The sequence below is a fragment of the Barbus barbus genome (assembly GCF_936440315.1).
Source record: "Barbus barbus genome assembly, chromosome: 22".
NCBI classification, from domain to species: domain Eukaryota; kingdom Metazoa; phylum Chordata; class Actinopteri; order Cypriniformes; family Cyprinidae; genus Barbus; species Barbus barbus.
The window spans coordinates 7891451-7910020 of NC_136750.1; the positions used below are offsets into that span (position 1 = coordinate 7891451).

The window sequence follows — 18570 nt, forward strand, 5'->3', positions numbered from 1 at the left end:
TATTCATAGATATTTATATATGTATAAGATTATACAGCCCCGTGAACTTATTCTGGTTGTGATCTGAAAAGGCATTAGTGTTAAAATGAGATATTTTGACCTTCATTCTTCTTTCCGTAAGTGAAACATCTCTGAAATATTCCAGTTTAAAAGGTGAATCTCACAAAAATATCCAGGTCCCACAATCAAAAGAAAATATTATAAGAATATATTTTCCATGAAGTAAATGAAGAACTTTATTATTATTATTATTGTATTGTGCTGATGTGGATATGTGTTTTGAGCATTTCTGTTATTGACATTATTCTCAATGTTGATTTTCATTAATAATACCTTATTTTTTATTCGTAAAAAAAAAAAAAAAATCACTGTATTAATTATTAATTAATTACTACAATCAAGTGAAATCCAATTATTTAATTTGATCGGCATATGTTAGCAAACACTGTAAAATGTCAATAATATATTGAGTTATATTAAATTAGCTTTTTTTCTTTTTGCATTTCAGTAATCAGAATTTTGCGAGGAAGTGCTTAAATGTTATTAAAATAGCATGACAATGTCAAAATATTAATCGTCCTAATGAGCTTCAAGCAAATATTCAAGCTTAATTTTTTTCAAGCAAAATAGTTTCATATGCGTTTCTTTTGATTTTGGGGTCAATTGTGATCTGGTTTTGTGAGATTCCCTCTTTTAGTGAATAAATAAAAGTGATGAAGAAGTGGAAAAAGAAGGATTGATGGCATGATCTAAATTGCATTCTCTTTAAGTGTGTGACTTATTTACCTATAATCATACATTTCAAACATGATTGACGAGTCTACACACGACTGAGGAAGCCCACATTGAGGCTTCCGGGTATCTGAATGGTTTCCAGGGCCAGGGAGGAGGGGTTAAAGGGGAAGGTCACGGGGTAGATGAGTTTGGTGTCCATCAGCAGCTGAGGCGACTCCTTTCGATCCCGTAAACGTGTCTGGCAGAGGAAAGACTCAGGTTGAAGCATTCACACGCAGACAAACATGCAGTAGATTGACTTAAAAAGCACAAGAACTATCATAAGGTTGAGTTATGAAACATACCTGAATTGTTCTTATGAACAGTACTGACACACGCTCTTCAAACGCGTTGACAGGTGTATACAAGTTCAGCACCTTCACAATCTGGACCGAAAATAAGAAATGATGAAAGGGTGTGTGTGTCAGGGGTGTCATTATAATAAACTGAAACTAAAACCAAACTAAAACATTTTCATTACTTCAAATAAAATAAAATCAAATGCTCACTAAGTAAACCAAAATTAAATATAAAATAGTTTTATTTCAGCTCGTAACCGAGGCAACATTTCTCATTTTAATTTAGTTCGATTTGCTGTGCTAAAATAACTATTGAAATAAATAAAAAAAGAAAACTACACAAAAATACAAAAACTACCATAAATGACAAAAACAACAGAACTATAATATTATAAAACATTCAGACAAAGCCCTGTATCTGGTGCCACATTTTTGAAAATGTGTTTTTGAAATGATTATGATCATTTGAAGCGCAGTCTGGGGTGTGTGTTACCTGTGCTGTAGAGAGGCCGTTACACATGGAGCAGATGGCCTCAGCATCCTCATCCGTCTTCTTCTTGACCTGCAGTAGTTGTGCGGCCTGAATCAATGGCTCCAGCGTCTCTTTCGCGCCACATGTCATGAGGTTCTTATCTCTCAGCCACTCCTCCAGCTGACTCACATTATACCTGAACACACACACAAACATAAACCCTTGTACTGGAGATAAGATGACTGGAAATAAACTAAAATATGGCTGACAACTGAATCCTGATCTTACTGTACATAATGTAATCAACCAAAAGATTGAGGTCGGTAAGATTTTTAGTTTTGAAAGAAGTCTCTTATGCCCACCAAGGTGGTAAAAATATAGTAAAACAGTTGTACTGTGAAATATTATTACAATTTAAAATAACAGTTTTGTATATTAATATATTTAAATATGTCGTTTATTCCTATGATGGCAATGTTGAATTTACAGTAGCCATTACTCCAGTCTTCAGTGTCAAATTAATCTTTAGAAATCATTCTAATATGCTGACTCAAGAAACATTTATTTTCATTACTACTGAAAACAGATATATAGGAAGTTTAAAAAGAACAGCATTTATTTGAAATATTTTTTTATCTAATGTACAAATCTATACCATCTCTTCTGATTGATTTCATGCATTTTTACTACATCTCATTTGGATCTTCAGGCACTGATCAATAATAATATATTAGCTACAGTGTCCTCCAAAAGTATTGGAACAGTAAGGCCAATTCCTTTATTTTTGCTGTAGACTGTAAACATTTGGGTTTGACATCAAAAGATGAATATGAGATGAGAGATTAACATTTCAGCTTTCATCTGGATCTGATACACAACTTAGAAGATATCACCTTTTGTTTGAACCCACCCATTTTTCATGTTACCAAAAGTATTGGAACATGTGACTGACAGGTGTATTTTGTTGCCCTGGTGTGTCCTATTAAAGTGAAAGTGACGTGACATACAGCCAAGTATGGTGACCCATATTCGGAATTCGTGCTCTGCATTTATCTCATCCAACGTGCACACACACAGCAGTGAACACACACCGTGAACACACACCCAGAGCAGTGGGCAGTCATTTATGCTGCGGCGCCCGGGGAGCAGTTGGGGGTTCGGTGCCTTGCTCAAGGGCACCTCAGTCGTGGTATTGAGGGTGGAGAGAACGCTGGACATTCACTCCCCCCACCTACAATCCCTGCCGGCCTTAGACTCAAACCCGCAACCTTTGGATTACGAGTCCGAATCTCTAACCATTAGGCCACAACTTCCCCATGACTTTAATTGATTATTTAAACTATAAATAGCACTAAATGTCTGCGCTCAGTTTCAGATCTGTGCAGACTGCATTTATAGTTAGTTAGACGTGTAACCAACATGAAAACCAGAGAGGTGTCTATGGGTGAAAAACGAGCAATTGTGAAGCTGAGAGAAGATGAAAAATCAATCAAACATTGCACAAACACTGGCAATAGCAAGTACAACCATTTGGAATCTCCTGAGGAAGAAAGAAACCACTGGTGTACTAAGTAACACACCTCAAACGGGTAGATCAAGGAAAACATCTGCAGTTGATGACAGAAACATTGTGACCCTAAAACAACTGTTAGTGACATCAGCAACAACCTCCAGAGGGCAGGAGTGAAGGTATCACAATCTACTGTTTGCAGAAGACTTCATGAACAAAAGTACAGAGGCTACACCAGAAGATGCAAACCACTCATTAGCAAGAAGAATATGATACGAGCCTCAAAAATTCTGGGACAAGGTTTTATGGACTGATTTTATGGACCAAAGTGATGGAAAGGCTTAAGTTTGGAGAAAGAAAGGATCTGCTCATGATCCCAAACATACAAGCTCATCTGAAACACAGTGTACACAGGTGTACATTATAGTACACATTACACAAGTAATGCAATGTAATGGCTTGGGCTTTCATCGCTTCTTCTGGGACAGGCTCATTAATCTTCATTAATGTTGCAACATGATGGCAGCAGCAAAATTAACTCAGAAGTCTACAGAGATATTTTGTCTGACAATTTACAGAAAGATGAAACCAAACTGATTGAGAGATCCTTCATCATGCAGCAAGATAATGACCCAAAACCTAGTGCCAAAACAACAAAGGAGTTCATCAGGGGCAAGAAGTGGAAGGTTTTAGACTGGCCAAGTCAATCTCCACACTTAAACCCTGTAGAGTATGCATTTTACCTGCTGAAGAAGAGACTGAAGGGAGTAACCCCCCAAAACTGAAAGAGGCTGCGGTGAAAGCCTGGACAAGCATCACAAAAGAAGAATGCAAAAGTTTGGTGATGTCAATGGGTCACAGGCTTGATGCAGTTATTGAAAGCAAAGGATTTGCAACTAAATATTAAGTCTTTTTCACTTTAATCTATGTTAATTCTATCTGTTCCAATACTTTTGTTAACATGAAAAATGGGTGGGTTCAAACAAAAGGTGCTATCTTCTAAGTTGTGTATCAGATCCAGATGAAAATACCTGTAAATAAAAGCTGAAATGTTAATCTCTCATCTCATATTCATCTTTTGATGTTAAACCCAAATGTTTTCAGTCTACAGCAAAAATAAAGGAATTGGCCTTACTGTTCCAATACTTTTGGAGGACACTGTATGTTTCTATCCACCTATTTTTACGTGCATTTTGGAATACCGCATAAAAAAAAAACACTGGATGGAAATGCCAAGATGCGCATGAATTCTAAAAATGCACTTAAAAAAAACTTATGCGCACATTTGAGTGGGATAAACTTTATCCGATAAGAAAAAATGCGCATAAAACTACGATAAAAACACTGAATAAATTCCTCCATGCGCATCAAAAAGTAATGTGACTTTGCGCTATGAGACAGGATAACTTGACTAACCAGTGGACCGATCTTGTTCACAGCATCTATATGTTGTTATGGTCATTCTGAAATGCCTGAGCAAAGTCTGTCATCAAAGTATTTCTGTATAATTGTCTTAGACGACTGCGTTCCCAAACAGCAGCATCCACCTCCGAAAGCAATGACCGCATTTATTGTGTTTCGTCTGCTCGATCTGAGGCGCAAGTGATTTATCATATATGAAAATTATTATATTCAGTGGTTTCTCCTAGTTTTCTTTAAGTTATATTTAGTGCCAGTTTACCAGGAAGTGAAGATTTTGTTCTCTTTGACTCGTTGGATGGAAACGGTGCTTTATTCGCAAACGTTTTATGCGATATTCCAGTCTTGCGCATAAGTTTAATTCAAATATTTAGATGGAAACTTAGCTATTGTCTGGCTTTACACAATTTCTAGGAATCAGCATGCTGAGGCTTTTATTAGTCGTGTTTACAAAGTACTAGGTTAGTGAAATATGAGTTTCTGAGAAATAACTATTGGCTCTGCCAAAGTTAATAGGACAGGAAATACTATTTAATATTTACAATTACTTTTTTGTAAGAATTTTTTATGTAAGAAATAATTCAACATATAGTTTAGATTAATTTAATCTTCATTAATATTCTACATATAACTATTTTTATTTAATTTGTAATTTTTATTGTAATTTATTGGAATAAAATGCTCATATTTATTTTACCATTTTAAAAAAAGGATGTTCAATTGCATTATTTTTCACAATGGTGTCAAAATTATTTTCAAGAATTATGAAGAATTATTGACTAATATAATTTACAATGACAACCCTATTTGGTTACAATTGTATTTATATGGTCTGCTATATTTTGCACTGCTTTATCTGCACACACCTGATCTGCATGCCCTTGCTCCAGGAGCACATGTCTTTACGCAGCAGCAGGTTGTTGAGGGTGACAGCGCCGATGATGTAGAACTGCTGCTTGACCACCTGTTTGATGAGCTCTGGGTCGGTTCCGTGCTGACACATGATGGAGTGGAAGGAGTTGAGCTGCCGGATGATGGAGTCCAATGTGTACGTCCCTTCATCAGCGATGCTGGACGTCCTCTTACGGAGACCCGTGGGCTTCACCCCGGACACGCCTTGGATGGTTTCATGCTCCAGCATGCCAGAGACTGCAGAGAGCAACAGACAGAGGGATAAATACACAGGGAGACAGAAACAGATGGATAGATAGGCACCCAGAGTTCACGTGCTCACCGATCATGGGCTGCAGGATGTTCTCCATACACTTGATGAGCTGCTGGTAGATCTGAATGGCCAGATCACTCAAAACCTGCCGGTACTCAGCCAGGTCAAAGTTGGAGAGACAGTGATCGTTCTGTTTAGGAGTGTTATGCTTCATGAATTGCTGGAGAGAGAAGAAGGACAAAGTGTTGATTCTGTTTGAAAAACACTGGAGGCAGAGAGAAACTGTGGCCACATATACAATGAAGATAAATAGGTCATCACTGGGTAATGTACAGGATTCCTACAGTTTTCAATGACTTTTCCCAGACACGTCCAGCTGTTTGTGATTAATCAAATCACTCTCTCAAGATTAGAAATTATACGGTGCTTAAAATTATGTGCATTTTTTAGAACTATTTAATTTTTTTTGGACACAATCTTTGTGAATATAAAATTATTCTATCCATGGCTTTAGAATATTTCACCAGCTACAAATTGCTTTTTGTGAATATAATCGCTATCAAATAATAAAAATCTCCATCCATTAAAAGCAGGAGCTTAAAGGGGTCATATGATGCGATTTCAAGTTTCCCTATCTCTTTGGAGTGTTACAAGCTGTTCAAGTTGCAAAGACTAAAGTCTCAAAACCAAAGAGATATTCTTTATCAAAGTTAAGACTCTGCCACGCCCCCCTAAAACGGCTCCTTCAAACATGCCCCCACATGTCTACGACACGATGTGGAAATATTTGCGTAATGTTGCCCAAATGTTCACGCAAAGAAAGAAGGCGTGGTTTCAGGAATCATTAAGATTACTTACAACAGAACAGCAACGCATTTTAAGGATGACCGTTTCGTAAACCTAGGAGAGGAGGTAATTCTGACTTTGCTATGACAATCTGGCCCTTTTCAATCAGCGACTGTAAGTATGTTTTGTTATTAAGTTTAAGTATTTGCTATTGACTGTTCAAATGCGGAGTTTCACACGTTGTGTGTGTGTGTGTGTGTGTGAGAGAGAGAGAGACAGGGTCACATCACAGTGGAGTCAGCTGTCTTAATCGCGGCTTGTGTGCAAATACATACGTGCATCATCTCGGTGACTGTCATGCGACTCTGTTCCCCTCTCGGGCTTGAACTGATGGTAAAACTAAGGACATTATTAACTGTCTTTACTTTTATTTTGAAAGCTGAAGCTTTTTCGCGTTTGGCGTTACATTTCCGACAAGTGCTTGTGGTGTTCGGTCAATCACAATGCACTGTGCTAGTTGGCCAATCAGAGCAGACTGCGCCTGTCAGAAGGAGGGACTTTGACGCGTTTGAGAGAGGTGGGGCATAGAGGACCTACAATAATGTACAGTATTTGAAAAATAATGTGTTTTTTGAATATTAAAGCATGTCAACATATTCTGTTACACCAAATACACAAAATAAAGATCTTTTAAAAAAAGCATCATATGACCCCTTTAATAAAAACACAAACAAAAGCATCTCTTGACTTTATTCACTAACAAGTAACCACTTATGCTGGTTTGGTTCAAAAGAGCTGAGAGCGAAAATGTTCCCCATGCAAATTTCTCTCATATTCAAATTGATCACATGAATTCACCATGCAAATCATCAGAAAGCTGCTTGGTTTAAAGGGGCCCTCAATGTGCAAAGTTAATTTTTACAGGAAATCGAGTTTTATTTTTTCAGTCACAGTTATTTGACAAAAATTTAGCCATATTATTCAGCTGTTTTTTTTTTTTTTTTTTAAATTTAGTTTTAGTTGACTAAATATCATAAGTAGCCTACTATATTATACTGCTTAGTTATACTGTAATGCATCAATTGAGAATTTCTCTAAAATTTCCAAACTCATTATATTAGGGCTGTCCAAACTCGGTCCTGGAGGGCCAGTGTACTGCAGAGTTTAGCTCCAACTTGCCTCAACACACCTGCATGGAAGTTTCTAGTATGCCTAGTAAGAGCTTGATTAGCTGCTTCAGGTGTGTTTAATTAGGGTTGGAGCTAAACTCTGCAGGACACCGGCCCTCCAGGACCGAGTTTGGACAGCCCTGCATTATATACTCCAGAAGAAAAAAATCGGTTAACCTTTTAACATAAATGATATTAAGGTTTGATTGTACGATATAGACATAGATACAACTGTTGCAACATAAATAAACACATAAAAAACACTTCGCGTGAAGCAACACAAAAATGGTCTTGTTTTCAATAAAAGCCTAGAGGTTATATATGCATTATTTACAACAACTTGCAAACAACATTCTTCATTCTTTCATGTTTATGTGTATAACTCAAGTATAGATTCATCCTTATTAAATCTATAAAAGTTATTCAGTATATAGCAGTGAGTGATTCTCGCTTTTTCTTTTGCCCCCGGTTTCACATACAAGGCTTAAGTTTAGTCCTAGACTAAAATGTAAGTCTGAGCTGCTTCAACTGAAAGAAACTTGCAACTGACTGATCTTAAAACATTTCAGTGCCTTTGTTTTGTCTCGAGATGCACACCAGTAATGTTTTTTTTTTCTAAGCACATTTATAAAATGACTTAAATGTCCTAATTGAACTATGGCCTAATCCTGGCTTAGTCTAAGCCATGTCTATGAAACCGGGCCTTGATGTTTAATTAAAACATTAAGGACACAAACAGCAGTAGGTTTATTAGGCTGCATTCACATTAAGACCTAATACAAGGATCTAATACACACATCTGATGTTCTCTAAATTGTTCACATTCACTTATATCGTGAAAAAGTTCATTTTTTCTTGTAACTTATTTCAAAAAGTGAAACTTTCATATATTTTAGATACATTACATGTAAAGTAAAACATTTCAAAAGTTTTTTGTTTTAATTTTGATGATTAGAGCTTACGGCTCATGAAAGTCAAAAATCAGTATCTCAAAATATTAGAATATTTACATTTGAGTTTCAATAAATAACCATCCCTACAGTATAAATCCCGGGTATCTCTTGTTCTTTGAAACCACAATAATGGAGAAGACTGCTGACTTGGCAATGATCCAGAAGACGAACATTGACGCCCTCCACAAAGAGGGTAAGTCACAGAGGGTCATTACTGAAAGGTGTGGCTGTATAGAGAGTGCTGTATCAAAGCATATTAAATGCAAAGTTGACTGGAAGGAAGAATTTGGGTAGGAAAAGGTTCACAAGCAACAGGGATGACCGCAAGCTTGAGAATACTGTCAAGCCTTACATTTCTGTTTAAAATATTCTTTTTTTATTGATATTATGCAATATTAAAATTTTCTGAGACACAGAATTTGGGGTTTTCATTATCTGTAAGCCATAATCATCAAAATTTCAACAAATAAAGGCTTGAAATATTTCACTCTATGTGTAATGAATCTATATAATATATGGGTTTCACTTTCTGAAATGAGTGACAAAAAATATTGACCTTTTTCCCGAAATTGACTGTGTTTGCATGAATGTTTACCAAAAGGAACATTTTGACATAACTTTGTGTTTATTTGTCCATTCAAGTGTGATAAGACATGAAAGTAAACTCAATTCTTTACTCATACGCTGTCTGAGAAGTGGCTTTCTATGAGCGCGCTTCGGATGTGTGCACTCAGAAAACCGGACCAAATTGAGTTCTCTTTATCATCATAATGCTTTTGCAAAAATGTCATTGACAAAAAACTATGATGAAAATTATTGATCAATGAAATTGGCACTGTCTCTGTGAGCTGTGCTTTACATATTTCAATGATTTTGACAAAAGATAATGGTCCTTTTTTACCGGAAATATCGCTAATGTGACTGCACCTTTATGGTTCATTATCAACCTTCTAGAGTCCAGCTTCTAGAACCTTTGCAGGGTACATACACGGGCAGAAAGAGAAAGACAGGACATGTATGTGTAATAGGGATGGGAAGCTTCCCCGATTCGCTCAGTGCATCGGCATAAAAAGTTAACGATGCGATACATCGGTTTAAAAAATGTGCGTCACCTACAAGTTGTCATTTATATTGCGATGCATCGTTTCTAACATATTTGCATCGGTAAAATTGTGCACCCTTATTCTTAAGCAGACCTTAATGTCGATCATGGATCAGATCGATCCACCAAGGCAAACAACGAATAAATCTGTGCTAATGCATTTGAGACATTGTGTTTTGCTCAGTGCATAACTGACATGTCACAGGTATATTTTTCATCTGTAAATGTTAGAAAGTCATGCAAACATATCCATTTTGCTGTCAGGAGTGGGCGAGGCACACAAGAGCAACGAGTGCTGCTGCGCGCAAAACAGACGGAGCGCAATCAAATAGGAGCAAAATAATTAAAATAGAATAACATACATTTTGCTAAAATATTTGTTGTCGGACATTAAATGTGTCTTTTGTAGAATTTTAAACCTACATATAAGTGTATTTTTATGATAGCAGTGACTGTAAAGGGACTAGGTAGCCTAAATCAAATGTAAGCTAGTTCAGTTCTAATTACTGAGCTCAAATGAGTTAATGTGTGTTTCTTATAGCGGTTATAATATAGTCATTTTCTTTATTATTTATTTTCATTTTTAATTCAGTGATTTTAACTTTTAATTTAGTTATTTTAATGCTTTAAAGAGCAATTTATATTGTAATGTTCTAATGTTCTGATATCTGTTCTGCAAACTATAAAAGGGACAGCTGTCATAAAATCAGAGAGAAAGGCTGCATGGCAAGAAACTATAAAAAAAGTGTTAGAGGAGCTCAGCTTAGCATGACAGTTAGCCTGCTTTAGACCAGGTTAGTTTCCCAGCATAAGTTGCCACAGTGACTAAGCTTGATCTAGGCTTATGTTAAATTTGCTTTATGGAACCAAATCATTTGACAATGAGTCAGAGTAAATGAAATAAGCCTGGCTTATTTGGTTAACTTGTTTTACGAAACAGGCCTTGAGGCATTAAAAGTGATTATATTTTCTCCATTGCATCGTATTGCATCGACTCGCATTGTGTTGAATCGAATCGAAATCGGATCGCACTGCATCGTAATAGGGGTGAATCGTATCGCATCGCATCGGTACCTGCTTCATATGCTTCTTTAATGTATCGTATCGTTGGCTATGCATCGAGATGCGTATTGTATTGAGTCATGAGATGCACATCACTAATGTCTAAGGTGTGATATCTCACCTCGTCACCACTGTACTGTTTCAAGCAGTGCAGGAAACGACATGTATTAGACAACCAGAAGGAAACGGTCTCAAAGTCATCACCTCTTTTCTGTAGAAAAACAAAACAGCAATGAGAAAGGAAGATATTTTGCCTTTTTAAGACTATTTTAAAAAGACAGTTGTGTTAAGTTATAACATTTTAAACGTGAATGGTTTGTGAGAGTATATTGAGACCTTGAGGATCTTCTTGATGCTGTTGATGACAGAGGTGAGTAGCGATCTGACTTTCTGATCATCATTAATGTAGTCGGCATGACGCAGACACATGAAGAGGATGTATGCCGGCAGACCTGGTATCAGATTTACTGCCACTCCACGAGGCTTTAGCTCTGTCAAAACGCACATATGCACAAGCCAGAGTCACAGTCGTTTTTTGTTGGAATCAAACTAATTAAATCATTTAATAGATTTATTATTTTTACAGTTATACAGTATGTCTATGTGTCTTACCAAGTATGAGGTTTTTGACCAGTTTGAGTTCATCCTCTTTCTTGTATTCCAGCATTCCCTGGAAATCTTTTTCCCTGCGTGGAATGTTCACTGGATGAACAGGCTCATCGGTCGTCTGTCCCGGAGACACATCCATCTGGCCACCTACAATACACAGACAAACATCAACACATATGAACATTAAGGATTGTAACTCTACATTTAAGTTGTTCCACAAATTCAACAAGTGATTTCTGAACAGAGTCTCAGTGACACGTACCTTCCAGGTCATTGATCTTCTTTGCGAAGACTTTGAGCTGTTTTTTCAGTTTGCGGACGGTCTTGTCCTGTTTCTCCAGTTGCTCCATAAGATCCTGTCACCGCAGAGACAGACATCATCATCAGACAATCACAGCAACACTATGACAAATGAGTCTCTTAGGCAGAAGAGTGAAAAATATTTAAATAAAGGGTTTATTTTAGAGAATCGGGACAAAGCAGGTCAACCGAGCATCTTTAAGCTCTGCAACAATCTGAAGATATCAGTATTTCATCTGTCCATGCAACTCATTAAACAGAGAGAAAAAAATAGAGAAATAGTAACAAAGATGGGGGGGATCTCACAAAGAAAAGTCACATTCCACCTCATCAAAAAAAAAAAAAAAAAGCTTAAAGAAAACAAAGCATATTTTTTTGGTGGGGGTGACATATTTTTGTGAGATTTTGCCCGGTTATTGAGAGAGAAACATATTAAAAAGTGTGTTGATTCACACTGCTGTGGGTTAAACACACAGTTAGAGTTCAATGCAGCTCAGATTCTGTGCAACACACACTAGTGCCAGTTAGTTTTCTGATACATGCGCACACACACACACACTCGTACACACACGATCCTACATACAACCATCCTGCGTAACATGCTGATTCTGTAGGCTTTATACTCCTTTGGATCATCAGAGTGAAGCTCCTGTGAATGAAACATCTCCACATCAGATGAGCCCTCAAACACCTGGTGCAGGTGCACAGTACAGCACTCAGACCAAAATCACGCTCCACGGTTTCATGAGCGAGTAAATCTGAAATCATTTGTTTAGAATCACACAAAACAAAAGGGCGAGCAGCAGGATTTCTGAACTGTCTTTCCAATGCAAATACCGCTTTTGATGCTCATATAGACTCCAGTGAAAAAAGGAAATTACATCTGTAGTTTGTTCAGGCCCATCCCTTTCATAATTAAAGACACCATAAACTGGTTTGACAGTTTCTGGTTCTGTGTTTATGTTGTCCTATTGAAACAGGATATAGACCAATTCAGTGTTTGCAAGCAGTGATGATGTTTTCTGTGGGCGGAGCCTATCTGGTGGCAGAAAACGTCAGTTTTCAAGTAGCGGTGTATGGAAGCCATGGAATAAAATAATTTTAAAAAAGGTCAATTTGAGTTTATATTTCAAAATTCTGATTTTATTTTCGCAATTATGAGATTATAGCTCACAATTCTGATAAGGAAAAAGAACTCTAATTCTTTCTTTTCCCCTCGGCTCAGAATATGAGTTTATATATGACTTTTTTTTTGTTTGTTTTTAACACGCTATTGTTCAGTTAAATCGAGTTATAAAGAGATGTGATGTGACCCTGGACCACAAAACCAGTCATAAGGGTCCATTTTTTGTAATTGAGATTTATACATAATCTGAAAGCTGAATAAATATCCTTTCCACTCTTGGATAGTTTGTTAGGATCGGACAATATTTTGCCGAGATACAACTATTTGAAAATCTGGAATCTGAGGGTGCAAACAAATCTAAATATTGAGAAAATCGCCTTTAAAGTCGTCCAAATGAAGTTCTTAGCAATGCATATTACTAATCAAAAATTAAGTTTTGATATATTTACAGTAGGAAATTTACAAAATATCTTCACGGAACATGATCTTTACTTAATGTCCTAATGATTTTTGGCATAAAAGAAAAAACAATAATTTTGACCCATTCAATGTATTTTTGGCTATTGCTACAAATATACCCCAGCGACTTAAGACTGGTTTTGTGGTCCAGGGTCACATATAAACTTGCATTTGCAAGAAAAAAAGTCAAAATTGTGAGAATGTGTGTAAAATGTTATTTAGACCTATTGTTTAAATCAAATTTATGTTTTAAAAGTAGAGTAATCATAGCAGTTTTCATCCATAGTCTGTCTGTTTCAACATCTGCGTTTAGTTTAAAATGGCATCTTTGATGACAGTATTCTATAAAAATGATTTGCATTCTGATTCTGACATCCAAAGGCACACAAATATATTTTTTTCCTATTATTCCATGGATTTTACCCATTTCCCTCCACTTGTCACCAGTGTTTTTCTGCCACCACAATGCGTGCGCAGCTGCAAGTGACGTAACTGTGATGTCTACTCCAAATTGGTCTACTGGAGTCTGATTTATATAAGTGCTTGCCCTTCATTTAAAAGAAGAAGAAAAAAAAACATTGCCATCTATGATTTGCTACTTGCTATTCGGTGGCAGGTGTTATGGGGTGGGGGCATTCTCATTCTAGAAAAAACAATATATATAAATCAGGATTCTCTGTATGCAAATTAAACCAATGTCTGCATTATTTGCAGCAGCTTGCATTATTGTCTCATTTATCATTTTTTTCCCACAAACTTGTCAACCAGAAGGGGGAAAACAATACTAACTAAAAATCTATAAATCTGAGCCCAGACAAAATAATCACTATATGTAACTGTCCTGCTGCTGTATTGCAGCGTGTTCCATCATGAGCAGGGACGGCATCAACCACAATTGGACAAAAAATGAACAGGTTATTCTATTCCTAAAGCCCGTTCACACCAAGAATTGTAAGTATTATGATATTAGTGTACACACCAACAAACGGTAACATTCTTATTATTATAAGCACAAACTGCCAATATAAATGCTCAAGCTCTTTAAAATTAAAACGTGATTACCATGATATTGCTCCTTTATGCCATGTTCTTTATAGTGCGGACTTCACTATTCTCATAGAATTATTACTATTATTAAAACTTTATTGTTATAGTTATTACAAATAAACAAATAAACAAACAACAAATTCAGTTTTTACGGGCCACAAAAAAATCAGTTCAGTGTAATCATAATGAGCCTGTGTCAAAATAATATATATATCCAATTATTTTGCTTAAATGAACATTTTTTGAATATCTGCTAAAGGTTAGATATGTCAACTTATAGGTGAACACTCAAATCTAACATGCAGGGACTAAAGGTCACAACTACTACATTTATCAAACCACAGGGTCTTGAACCGTGACCAGAAATTAAGAAAATAAACCGTTTTAGATTGTGAGGGGCTTTTTGCTGGCGGCCAACATTCATAAAGTCATTCTGTCTAGGGAAGTGGCTCTCAACCTTTTTCTACATTTGGCCACATAAGGACCAAGAGCAAGGTTGCATATAATTTCATCTTGAAAATTACTGATTAATAATTAATAACTAATAATGAAAAATAGGGAATAACACTAACATTTATGGGACACCTAATTCTGTTGAAAGGAAAAGGATGTAGGCTGAGAAGCACTGGCATAGGAAGGTGTTAGTACTGACCAGGTTCTCATTGGTGAGGCGCGTGATTTCGTGCTGTAGACTGGCCTCGATTCGGGCCTCTGGAGGAAGCTGCAGGTTCTGAGCTAACAGCTGCTGCTGGCGGTTATTCTCCTCTTTAACACTCTGCAACTCTCCACGCAAAACCTCCACCTCATTCTCACGAGACCGACGCTGAGCCTGCAACTGAGACTCCAACAACCTACGCAGACAGAGACAGCAAATAATCAGAAATACCGTTCATTAGAAGAGCTTTTGATTCTGTTTTGAGTTTTCTGTTGTGAGGCCTTAAAGGAACAGTTCATCCAAAGATGAAAATGCTGTCCTTATTTACTAACAATTGTCATTTTTAAACCTAAATATTGTAAGGACAATTTTCAAAGATTTTTATGCAGCATTTCCACACAATGATATTTTACACCATAAAACAATAGAAGATGCAATCTGTGTGCTATATTCCAGGTCATTCCAGGTGAGATATGTTGTTATTCATCTTCATATTTGACTTCTAAAATATTGTGCTGATCAGTATAATTTTAGTATCTTTAAGATATTATTATTATAGTTTTTATTTAAAGTTAAAATTTTAGTAATTTTGTTTTGCTTCTGTCATTTTTTATTATTTAAATTAAAATAAGTAATGTTTAGTAAATAAATACAAACATACATACATAAATGTTTATATTTTATTTGTCAATGACTTCAGGTGATTTGGAATATCACACGGTTGTACAGACTAGTTTTGTGGTGTTTGATATTATGATTTTGTCATAATGGTTTGGAAGAACATTATTCTTGACATGCGGAACAAAATGTTTGACATAAATAATGGTCAGCTTTTTATTTTTGAGTGAACCATTCCCAATTAAGGCTGAGAAACCTGCCCATTGTGTCTTGCAGTGCAGCAGTATTCACCTTTATTTATAGCTCCTTTATGGCAGTCGTGACTACATGCTGTTTTAAAATAATAATTTCCCCATTTAATTTTGGTTAGTCCAGTATTAACACTATACAAAGAGTTTTTCTTGCATGTTTTGATACCATGAAGCACTACCCATGTGTTAAGGAGAGCATTCTGCAGGCACTAGTGTTTAGGTAAGTATCACACATTTCTACATGCTCTCATCTCTCTGTTCTTTAACCTGTTAGTTTCCTTTAACCCTTCATAAACCAGCCACAGTTCTCCATCCTCATTCAGCTTATGGTAGTCAGGGAATGGGGATCTGATAGGGTGGAACAATAAAAAAGAAAGAAAAAGAAATGGTAAGAATGAAAAAACGAAACAAAAAGTGACAAACTTTGATGCGAGTAGCATGAAGTGGATCATTTTTACAGGTTTGTTAAAAGGATTGTTCACCCAATATGGAATATATGTGAAAGTATGTGAGAAACAGAACACAATATAACAAATGCAATTTAGATTTGAGAGCTACTGTATGGAAAAGGGAAATATTTGCAATGAATAATTAACTATTACATAGAACTATTTTATGGCTACATTAAACTTAGTTTTTACCTTTTATATCTTTAAACAGAGTCACTTTTACAACACATGTACATTTTCGTATGTTTGGATATGAGCTGAAATGTACAAAACAGACGCACTGACAGCAAAAGTATTTTTGTATGCAGCCGTAGAAGCATTAAAATCTTTTTAAATAAATATATTTGTACACTTATACCAGAGTTTGAGAACTACTGCTTCAAAACATTCTCCTTTGTGTTCCAGTGGATGAAAGAAAGTCGTCTGTGATTGAAATGACATTAAGATGAGCAAATGATGACAGAATTGAATTTTTTGGGTGATTATTAATATGGATTATTCTGATTACATGACATATTTATGAAAAAAACAAACAACCAGCTAATTAAAGAATTGATGAAATGCAAACAGAATAAATGAAAATAATGATGACAAAGAAGACAAATGTAGCAAACTAAAAAAGCAATTAGTTTGTCATCTGTTCATTTGCTTTAATTACTGTAGCTATTTGTCCACTGCATAATGAGTAATAAGCAACATCTAGCCAGAAGCCACATGTAGGTTCATTCATCCATCACATTGAGTCACATGACCAAGCATTGTTGTCACAGCCTGTTAAAACTGCAAAGCCATCACCTAAAGTAATCTAATACGCTGAATTCGTTGTTCTGCATCTATTTGGTAAGATCAATAAAGCCAAACTCTCATTACTCTCGCTCAAAGGTCTGTGAAGGCGGCTTGGAATAATCTCAGCCTCAGACACTTGCCCACCTACCATCATAGTACTGACAATTTGACGCATACATTTTTTTTTTATCTGATTAATACGACAACACACATATGATTTTGCTGGCTTTTTCTGTAGAGCTGTTTGGAAAAATTGCTGCACTGGTATATTACTGTGCTATAATCAATTTCAAATAAACTTTCCTCTAAAACGTCTTCCCGACTAAGAGGGTGGTGCCTGGCAATAATAAGATGCCAAGTGGACCAGACTTTATGCTGATAGCCAAGAGTCTGGCTATGTGAGATAATCCCTTCATATTAATAATCCCTCCGAGTTTTTGCCTGGTATTGGGCTTTTTCTGTATGTTTTCTCATCTATGTGTGGGCTCTGGAATGAGACTGATTCGCTCTGAGCTGCACACACATGCAGTGCGAGCGGCCCATCATGCCCGTCCATCTGTTACCTCAACCTGCTCACAAGCTCGTTCACTTCAGTCGGTCTGCGTGTAAACCTGGGTGATCTGCGCAGGACAGAGATGAGACAGACAGACAGACAGACAGAGGGCTGATCCAAACAGGTAGAGTAAACACTCAGGCTTGTGAAAGGATTGTGAGAGTGATAAGTCATCATTTCCTTGGTTGGAGATAGATGTGACACTACTGGGTCTGTGCGAGAAACTGCAAAGAATTTAACCAGCAGCAATTATTAAAACAAAGATCCATTGCAGAACAGAGGTTCTCAAACTGAGAAGCATTATTCTGCATGACCATATTTTATATCCTTTAACACAACCACTTATGTAAACATAATTACTACAACAACGACCTTAATTACTTTCAATAAGCAGCAAATGAGGAATTTACTGAGGGAAAACTCTTTAATTAATAGTTAATAGTGAATACGTGTTCCTGAAGTTCTTTCACTTTTCAAGTATTTTACTAGTTATTACATAGTTATGTAATATTCTCTACCATTCAAGGATTAGGGTCAGTAAGGTCCTTTCTCACTTTTATTAATTAATTTATTTTTATAAAAAAGAAAAAAAAGAAATTAATACTTTTATTTAAAAAAATTAAAATTTAAGCAAATTCATTAAGGATTTTCAAAGAATTAAAACAATATGTGACCCTGGACCACAAAACCAGTCATAAGGGTCAATTTTGTGAAATTGAGATTTATACATAATCTGAAATCTGTATAAATAAGTGTTCCATTGATGTATGGTTTGTTAGAAAATAATAATATTTGGCCGAGATACAAACATTTTTAAATCTGGAATCTGACAGTGCAAAAAAAAAAAAAATCAAAATCTCCTTGACTTTTTTTCAAAAACTTACTCAGCCCAAACTTCTGAAAGGTAGTGTATAAAACATTTCAAGATTTAATTTCTAACACAAATAAATACATTGTGACATATGAGAAGCATTAGCTTTCTGGGGGATGCAAGTTTAAGAACCTC

The 18570-nt window shown here is 36.1% G+C and overlaps 1 protein-coding gene across 1 annotated transcript in view; it reads right to left on the minus strand.

Annotated features, from left to right (window-relative positions):
• Positions 1-18570, minus strand: part of LOC306888312 (unconventional myosin-Va-like) — an 85024-nt gene continuing 66454 nt past the window's right edge. Inside the window, exons 31-40 of the mRNA XM_079446527.1 lie at positions 14905-15103; positions 11583-11676; positions 11324-11467; positions 11048-11202; positions 10833-10922; positions 5709-5859; positions 5341-5623; positions 1567-1741; positions 1080-1160; positions 1-973 (exon numbers count right to left, since the gene is read on the minus strand). Coding sequence (XP_079302653.1) covers positions 821-973; positions 1080-1160; positions 1567-1741; positions 5341-5623; positions 5709-5859; positions 10833-10922; positions 11048-11202; positions 11324-11467; positions 11583-11676; positions 14905-15103 — 1525 coding nt within the window. The 3' untranslated portion in view covers positions 1-820. The remainder of the gene's footprint in view (positions 974-1079; positions 1161-1566; positions 1742-5340; positions 5624-5708; positions 5860-10832; positions 10923-11047; positions 11203-11323; positions 11468-11582; positions 11677-14904; positions 15104-18570) is intronic.